Below are 9,794 nucleotides of genomic sequence, written 5' to 3' on the forward strand. Positions count from 1 at the left end.
AGCACGGCCCACTGGTAAGAGTGACTGCCGCAGAGAGCAAGATAGACGAAACAAGTGGGAAGGGAGATGAACTTTTTCCCTACGTGCCTCCTTTGGAACTGCCAGAATTGTAATACCATTTGCCTGAAGCCTATTCAAGAGTAAAATTTATGTTTTGTTTTGGTTTTTTTAAATGACCCTGCTAGCACTAGGAGGTATAGATTTGTGGGAGGCAAGTCTACTGGGAAAAAGAACAATTTATCAGATGGTCAAGGAAAGACAGAATGGACCAGAAAAAGATAAAGAGTTAACAAGGATAAAGAGAAGCAAAAACAGAGAAATGGCTAGACGGGAAAACACCAAGATCTGTCACTGAATGTAGAGGGAAAAAAAGGGAATGCAGGACCCAGTTTTCTGGCTGAGGGACTGGCTGGTTGGAACCAAGTGATTCTAAGGAAAGCAGAGGTGGGAGATGCAGGTGAGTTCCAGCTGATGTAGTGAATTACACGCACCCATGGGATATGGGACAAGACATCTCTGGGTTAGATACTTAGAATCCAAAAGTCAACAGCTCATGAATGAGGATGAAAGAGAATGGCCAGGGCCAGGTAAAGAGGGTTCAACTAGGAAACATTCTGAAGCCTCCACCAGCAGCAGAGAAACAGAGAGGCGGCAGGTTTGATCTGGAAACCAGAGCTGCTGCAGGACAGCGTGAAGTGACCCCCCACCAAGAGGTGGTAAAGGTAGACTGGAGACCTGAAGGATCAAAGATGCTTCCAGTGCAGTGTCTTTGCTTCCCAAATGAGGGAACTGACCCAAGATGAACTTAGTCAGAGTTAGAGTTAACAACTCTCCTTATATTTACATGACTTTATAGATTTTACTTTTACAGAGAAAGATCTTTAACACCACACTGTGACACAGTTAGGGAGTATTATTAGGATGGAATTTCATCTTATACATGGGTTATATTCAAAAGTCAGAAAGAAGGGAAGGTAGAAATCACCTTAACTCTTAATACTATTCAGGGGCGCCTGGGTGGCTCAGTGGGTTAAGCTGCTGCCTTCGGCTCAGGTCATGGTCTCAGGGTCCTGGGATCGAGTCCCGCATCGGGCTCTCTGCTCAGCAGGGAGCCTGCTTCCCTCTCTTTCTCTCTCTCTCTCTCTGCCTGCCTCTCCATCTACTTGTGATCTCTCTCTATCAAATAAATAAATAAAATCTTTAAAAAAAAAACTCTTAATACTATTCAAACGTCACTACTGATTACGACTGCAGTACTATTAAGAGAAGATTTAAGGGATGTTCAAAAAACTCTCAAAAGTTGCTAAATCTGTGCCTAAAGTACAGCGTGGTTGTATGCCCAGCCCTTTACTGTCCTCGAACACAGTGAGTTTGAGAACCCGAGACAGTAAATGGAGGATCATAAGGAAATGTCTACATGCAGGTACCTGAGTCTTCTCTGTCTTGAAGATGATCCTCTACTCCTCAGCAGCTAAGGGGGAAAGGCAGAGAAACTTAAAGTGCTCTGCTTCTCTTCAGAATTGGCTCTACTTTGTTTTCCGATACCTCACCATGTGTTAGATGCAATGTTTAGGAAGCATCAAAAAGAATAACACCTGGGCAAACACCTAGCCCAAGGACTGGCACACAATGCAGGCCAGCAATGCCTGCTGGACCTGACATCCAGCTCCACACATCATTCACAGAAAAGTGTAGGGACCTTGACCATCCACTTCCTGACTTTTCAAGTTGGCATTTCCTACTATGGCCCCATTAACTACATTCCTCCAAAGGGTCAGCCAGATAGTGTTAAAGCTGGGGAAGTCTGGAGAGGACTTGTGATCCAACCCCTTCAAGGCACCTAGCTAAATAGGTACATCCTGCATGTAAGAAGAGAGACTTACTGATTTGAGTGTCAGAGCTCAAGGCCAGGTCTATCTGTCTCCCTTTTCCCTTCTCCCTCTCCTTCTTTTTCTAGAGATTTATTTATTTAGTTATTTGACAGAGAGAGAGAGAGAACAATGAGGGGGAGAGGCAGGCAGAGGGAGAGAGAGAAGCAGGCTCCCCACAAAGCAGGGAGCCCGATGCGGGGCTCAATCCCAGGATGCTGGGATCATAACCTGAGGCAAAGGCAGATGCTTAACTAACTGAGCCACCTAGGCTCCCCAAGGCCAGGTCTTTCTGAGGCACATTAGCCACACTGCTTCTATGCAATCAACTAAGATAAAGGACATAATACAAAGATTTATTTATTTATTTATTTGAGAGTAAGAGAGAGAGAAAAGGAGCATGTGTGTGGGGAGGGAAGGGAGGAGCAAAGGGAGAGACTCTTCCAAGCAGACTCCGTGCTTGAGCATGGAGCCCGAGGTGGGGGTTGGTCCCACAACCCATGAGATCATGACCTGATTAGAAACTGACTCAGACGCCCAACCAACTGAGCCACCCAGGTGCCCCATGAAGGATATAATGTAAAGCAGTATGATAGGGAGCATCAACATTCATGCTGAGACTCAAAATGCATCTCACAGGGCAATACCAAGGTGAAAAGTGTGCTGCATACAAATGGAACCAGTTTGTATTAAAACTTGGAAGTAAAACAAACAGAAGAGTAAAATTATGCCAAAGATCGTCAGCTTGGCTAAAAGAGGGATCATCAGTTCATTAATCCAAACATGCAATCCAACATACTAATAAGCCAGATACTTATATAAATAAAATAGTCTTTGCACGCCAAGAGCCTACAAACCAAAAAACAGGATATAATAACAGAGAGAAAGAAGTAACTGAGAATATTAAAAGATAAAACCATCAATCTTATAAAAGACAACTATGAAAAACCTACAGCTAACATACTTCATGGTGGAAGACAATGTTTTCTAAGTCCAGGAGCAAGGCAAGGGTATTCACTGTCACCACTTCTATTCAATAGTATACTAAAGGTTCTAGCCAATGCAATAAAGGATGAAAATGAAAGGAAAAAAAAAGATATCCAGGCTAGAAAAGAAGAAGTTAAAACTTTCCTTATTTATAGTCAGCATGATCCTAGCTATATAAAATTCACAGAAAAAAACTACTTGAATAAATGAGTTCAGCAAGGTTACAGGATACAGGATCAATATACAAAAAATCAGTTGTATTTCTACATACTGGCAATGAAGAACCCCAAAATTAAGAAAAAAACTACACTCATAACAACATCAAAAAGAATACGATATTTTTAAGTATTTTAACAAATTTTAACTTAATAAGTGTAAATTATAAATAATTTAATAAATTTAAGAAAATAAATATAAGACGTTCACTGAAAGTATAAAACATTGCTGAAAAAAATTTTTAAAGATCTAAATAAAGAGATTTCATATTCATAGATCAGAGGACTCCATATTGCTAAAATGGCAATTCTCCCCAAAGTAATCTATGGATGCAAGACAAACCCTGTCAAAATCCCAATAGGGTTTTTTAAGAGAAGCTGCCAACTGATCCAAAAATGTGTATGGAAATGCAAAGCACTCAGAACAGCCAAAACAATCTTAAAAAACAAACAAACAAACTGGCATCTTTATATTTCCCAATTTTGAAACTTACTACAAAGCTACAATAATCATGACTGTGTTGTACTAGCATAGACATATAGCATACAGATCAATGGAACTCTCAACAGAATGGAGAGTTGAGAAATAAACCCTTATGTTTATGGTCAACTAATATTCACAAAGGTCCCAAAGCGGGAAATGGAAATGGATAGTCTTCTCAACAAATTTGAACACTTTTGAAAATTCGAAAAAATTTGAACAAGTTTGAAAAATTTAGATATTTCATCCAAAAAAAGGAGATAGATTTAGATTAGGGTTCAAGAAACTCTAGTGCTTGAGCCAAATCTAACCCAATGCTTGATTTTATAAATAAAGTCTTATTAGAACATAGCCACACCCATTTGTTCACATACTGACTGTGGCTGCTTCAACCCTACAATGGCAGAGCTGAATAGCAGTGATGATAAAGACCTTTTGGTCAGCAAGCGAAAAGTATTTACCAACTGGTCATTTATAGAAAACTTTGCCAATACCTGATTTAAAGCCTTACCTCATAACATATAAAAATTAACTCAAAATGGATCATAGAACCAAATATAAAAGCCAAAACTATAAAGCTCTTGGAAAAAATACAGGAGAAAATATCCATAACATTGGGTTAGGCAAAGATTTCTGAAGTATGACACCAAAAGCACAATAAGAGAAAACAACTGATAGAGTAAACTTCATCAAAATTAAAATGTTTGCACTTCAAAGACACCATTAAGAAAACGAAAAGACGAGCCACACTTTGGGAGAAAATATTTGCAATGTGTAATATGATAAAGGACTTGTATGTAGCATAAAGAAATCTTATAACTTATTAATGAAAAATAGGAAAAGTGGGCAAAATATCTGAGTACATAGTTTAGCAAAAAAAAATATGGCAAATAAGCCCACGAAATGATGTTCAACATTAGATACCTGGGAAATATAAGTTCAAACCACAATGAAATACCATTTCACACCCACTAGAATGGCTGTAATCAAAAAGATAAAGATAAACAATAGGGACGCCTGGGTGGCTCAGTTGGTTAAGCAGCTGCCTTTGGCTCAGGTCATGATCCCAGTCCCACATCGGGCTCCTTGCTCAGCAGGGAGCCTGCTTCTCCCGCTGCCTCTGCCTGCCATTCTGTCTGCCTTTGCTCGCTCTCTCCCCTCCCCCCTCTGATAAATAAAATCTTTAAAAAAAAAGATAAACAATAACAAGTGTTGGTGACGATATGGAGAAAATGGAACCCTCATCGGAGAAAATGGAACCCTCATCTATTGCCAATGGGAATATAAAATGGTTGAGTCATTTTAGAAAACATTTTGACAGTTTCTTAAAAAGTTAAACCTAACAACTCACTAAATTCATAAACAGAATGACCCAGCAATTCTACTCTTAGGTATCTATCCAAGAAAAAGGAAAATATGTGTCCACAAACACACATAAAAGCTTGTATACACATGTTCACAGCAACATTATTCATAACAGTGAAGAATTGAGAACAAACCCAATGTCCATCAGCTAGTGATTGGATAAACAAAACCAAAGTACAGCCAGGCAATAAAAAGGAACAAAGTACTGATACATGCTACATCAACAAGCCAACACCAGAAACATTATGCTAAGTGAAAGAAGCCAGCTATAAAAGATGTGTAAGTGCATATATGCAAAATGTCCAGAAAAACCAAATTCATAGCAACAGAAGGATTAGTGGTTACCTGGGGCTGGTGGTGAAAGTAAGGAGTGGCTGCAAACAGGCCCAAAGGATTTTTTTAGGTCTTGTGAATAAATGTGCTAAAATCCGATTGTGGTGACAGTTGCTCAACTCCATAAATGTGCTAGCAATCATTCAAATGGGTGAGTTTTACACATAAAAGACATCTCAAAAATGCTATTTTTAAAAAAGAAAAGAAAAATCACCATCATCAAGTAATATTTTTCCGAAGCGCCACTCCTGATTACAGACCTGCAACATTGCTTCCAAGGAAACCTGCAGACAGCCCTCCCTGGCATTCAGGGCCCATCACCTGTCTAGGCTCAACGCCTGGCCATCTTTCTTCAACATCCCAACCCCTGTGGCTGCCACAAACAGGACCTGTGGAGCTGGCATGTTTGTGCCTGCAACACTACCACTAACTAGCTGTAACCTTGGGTTACTTCACCTCCTTGAACCTGTGTCAAGTCTGAGATGGGGCGAACAGCTGACAAGGTTGGCAAGAGGAATGTCTAAGCTAGTGCTCGGAAAACACAGCACAGCACACGCTTCTCAGAGCCAGCTCAGGCACATCTTCAGTGTCCCCTCCTCAGGGTAGCAGTGTCTGTCATCCTGCCTCAAGCAGGGAGCCCCATTACTTTGCACACTTTTGTTTCCCTCACAACACTTGCAGTTTTTTATTAGTTTGCCTCTTTTTTTGCTTTCTTTTGGTTTGCTCCTGCTATTGGACTGAGGTCCATGAGGCCAAGGACCTTATGCTTCATCTCTTATAGTCTCTACAAGGCCAGACCTAGCACCTGGCAAGTCACCCATTAGCAGGAAGCATTTACGGAGGTGCTGGATGACAAACAGTGGCTATAGGTGCAATGCTCAAGCACCTGGCTTCTCTGGCAACGGCATGTTTGGGGACTGTTTCTTATGCACCTTACTACATCCTTCTTGGTCCTCCCCTCAGCAGTGGTCCAGATTTGCCTCTTGGAAGCAATGGATAATGGTAAATGTGATGTAGCTCTGAGAGCGTAATGAGCCTGGGGACACAGGTATGCAGCAGACTAGGAGGTAACTTGGGAAGAATGGCACACAGCTGAGCAGTTGAAAGGGGAAAAGGGGGGAGAACGGTGAGTCTACATGTTGAAAAGCAACCAAATTCATCTGAATTTCCAAGTATGGATGCTCCTGTGAGGCAGAGAAGAGGAAAAGTGGGCACACACAGGACATTATTGCCATGTGTGTTCCTTCTCCATTGGAGGATGAGGTTAAACATACTGGATAAAATGAAATCTTTATGTATTTCACACATGCTTGCACTGAAAACTGGAGTTGAATATAATTGCAGTGTTTTGCATTAATTAAATTTCTTTTACCTTCCATGGAATTAGGGCTTGAACTCAATATGTAAATTTATGCAAATAAGTGTGCAAAGTAGCAAGGCCCTAGCATTGAATCTTAAGGGAACTAGAGCACTCTTCAAGATCAGGGCCTGGGGATTACATATGAGTGGTCTTCAAGAATATTTAACTTTCTCTGAAGGACCTGGGGCAGATAGTCTTCTTTGGCATCTACCTTCTACTAAAGTAACTTCTCACTTGGTTCATCCAATGATCTTCTCTACTGATTTTTACTTGCCAGCTTAAGAACAAGGTGTACTCCCAACCCTCAAGTAACTCTGCCAGTAGAAAAAGCCCCTATACCAAAACACTTCACTGCTATCACCTCCTATCTCAAATCTCCCTGTCCAAAAACAGGCACACACGTGGAAGAAAGGAAGGAGGGAAGGAAGGAAGGAGCTCTCAGTATGGGGCCATGCACCCCGTTGTGTGTCTCTGAGGAAGTCATTCTCTTTGATGAGTCTGCCCAGCATTCAGAGTCACCAAAGTTCCCTCTAGTTTCAACAGTCTCTGGGAGAACTAAATGGGGTCCCAGCACTCTGTCAGAACAGGTAGAGGCTTTGACATACAATTATCAGGCTGCCTTGCATATCACTGAGGGAGGTTGCTTGGAGTAGTGAGAAAAGGCTTTTTCTTGAACCCAAAAGATCTGCACTAAAGTCCCATCAGTGACTCAGGTAGGTTAACACCTTGGATGAATTCTTTAACAGCTCTAAGCCTGACTCTCCCATCTTTAAAGAGAACTTATACTTTGCAGAATTGTTAAGGTAACTAGAAATAAAATACACTAGTCTGTTAGTATATCCCCCAAAATGATGATCTTCTGTCAACTTAGAGGAACTCGCCTCCAAAGGGACGCCCTTGATTCTTAGAAGACCCTGAATGACCTAACTTTCCAGCATTTGCAAATACTGGATACCAGGTGACAAAGGTGAGAGAGCCCCTCTCAGTCTTCAAACATGAGCAATCTCCTCCCCATTTTGTCTTCCCTCAAGCCAGGTCAAGACTAGATAACATCCAGCAACCACCAAATGTGCTAAATACTACACTAGCCTAAGAATAGAGGCCATCACCAAACACTACCATTTCTAAGCACTTCCACACTCATCTTCGTCTTATCCTAGGCAGTTCCTAGGATTATTACACCCTCCCTAACTCTTTTAGAAATGTGGCCATTGGGACTCAAAAGTAAGTTGTTTGCCCAAGGCCACCCAGCTAATGAGCATCTGCCCAGAAGTCAGACCTCCTGATGTTTTTTTATTAACCAATTCAACTACACCCAGCTTTGTGCATTTTATTTCAACTTGGCCGCTGTTTCACTGGGTTCATCCATTTAAACCATTGACAATCATTTACAAACCACTACATGCAATGCACAGGTGCAGGTGGGGCAACAGTCAATGAATAAGGCCCTGGAGTTGGCCTATTCACCCGGCTCTCCCACTTGTTACCTAGGTGACCTTGGATAAGTTACTTCACCTCTCAGTGTCTAGCTTGTCCTTACTCTATAAAATGAGCAAATAGGATTCTACCTTTCTCACAGGGCTGTTGAAAAGTAAATGAGAGGTTGTCTGTAAAGGATTCAGTGGAACCCACAGTCCCCACTAAGCACTCAAATGTGAGCTATTTTTATTCTTCTTCTAGGTTCTGGGGACAGAGTCTTGAATCAGACAAAAGCCTTAGTCTCAAGGAGTTTACACTGTGGTGGGAGACACAATAAGCAAGTAAATTATCAATTAAAGTTTCCAATGGCAATGCCTACTATGAAAAAAAAATATATGTGACAGTCGGGGTGGAAAGCTACTTTAGATGGGTGGTCACCAGAAAGATACTCAGATGATAGTCAAGCTGTAACAAGAGCCATATCTAAGAAAGCTAGGGAAGAAAAAACAGCAAATGCAGAGGGAGGTCCTGTGCTTGGACCAAACTACATCTTGCAGTCGGAAGGCTAGTAAAGAGACGAGAGGGAAGAGGGAAGGAACTGGCGTGAGATGTGGTCACACAGGGCAGGCGTACCAGCCTTGTAAAGCAACGTTAAGGTGGTTCCTCTTCATCTTAAATGCGCTGGGCATCCACTGGAGGGATTTTAGCAAGGGGAGGGGTATATGATCTGATTCACAACTTTTTAACTGCTTCTTTGGCTGCAGTGTTGAGAAGCGAAGAGCCTCAATTAAGAGGCTGTTGCGTTGTCCAGGACTTGGAAGCATCTCAAGTATACAGAACAAGCCGCGTGCACGGAGTGCAGGGGAACAAATTCAGGTCTACGAGTCAACAGGAGCTGGGATGTGGCCTCCCCACCTCTCCCGTTCTCCGTTCTTTCTACCCCGATGCCAGGGTGGTGAAGCCTGAAGGCGACCACTGCAGGGTGGCCAACCCCGTGCATCCCCCGAGCCTCGTCCCTCATGTACACGGCGGAGGGAGAGACGCTCGCCACCCGGGCGTTAGGGGGGCTCAACGAGCGAGACGCGCCCGCCCGCTCTCGGGCCCGAACCTCCCCTCAGGCCGGCCCGCGCCCTCCAAGCCCGCCCGGCCCAGGCCGCGCTCGCTCGTCGCGCCCGCCGGCGGCCCGCTCACCCGGATGCCCTGCAGCACCCGGACCCGCTCCTCCTCGTCCATTCCGAAGGACACCCTGCGGGCCTCGCTGCTCTCGGTGCTCCCCATGACAGGAGGCAAGCGGGCAGGCGGCCACGCGACTCAGCTCCAGAGCAACCGGCCGAACGCCGAATTGCAGCTCCCTATGCGCCCCGCGCTTCCCGGGACTCGGGCTGCTGGGGCACAAGCCAACAAAGCCATTTCCTATTGGCCGCCGTTAGAGGCTCAACCAATCATGTGGCGCCTGCCCGCGGGGTATTGTGGGGGCTGTAGTCTAGACGGCTTGGACCGCTCATCTGTAACGAGGGATCACGCGGAGTCGTGGTGCCTAGGCGGTGAAAAGCGTGTTGAAGTGAAGCAGCCAGTGGAAAGATCGCCCTTGAAGCCGAGCCAAGGGTGAGGTTCTAAGGCCAAAAGCCCACCGAGGAGGTTGATCCAATTATGTGAGGGAGACCTTTGCGCGGTTTGCTGCTTGATTTCTTCAGCAAACTCCTGCTGAGCAGCACTCACCAAGCACTGAGCAAGCATTTGAACTAGCCGTGGGAAATGTAAGGACA

The 9,794-nt window shown here is 43.6% G+C and overlaps 1 protein-coding gene across 6 annotated transcripts in view; it reads right to left on the minus strand.

The window, feature by feature from the left end:
* Window positions 1–9,411, minus strand: part of CHCHD6 (coiled-coil-helix-coiled-coil-helix domain containing 6) — a 244,154-nt gene extending 234,743 nt beyond the window's left edge. For all 6 annotated transcript variants that reach the window (XM_013055318.2, XM_013055310.2, XM_004738703.3 and 3 more), the window contains exon 1: window positions 9,220–9,411. In XM_013055318.2, the coding sequence (XP_012910772.1) occupies window positions 9,220–9,306 (87 nt within the window). In that variant the 5' untranslated portion in view covers window positions 9,307–9,411. The remainder of the gene's footprint in view (window positions 1–9,219) is intronic.
* Between the last annotated feature and the right edge of the window lie 383 nt (window positions 9,412–9,794).

Source organism: Mustela putorius, unplaced genomic scaffold, assembly GCF_011764305.1.
Source record: "Mustela putorius furo isolate JIRA1106 unplaced genomic scaffold, ASM1176430v1.1 tig00003850_pilon_pilon_pilon, whole genome shotgun sequence".
Classification (NCBI taxonomy): domain Eukaryota; kingdom Metazoa; phylum Chordata; class Mammalia; order Carnivora; family Mustelidae; genus Mustela; species Mustela putorius.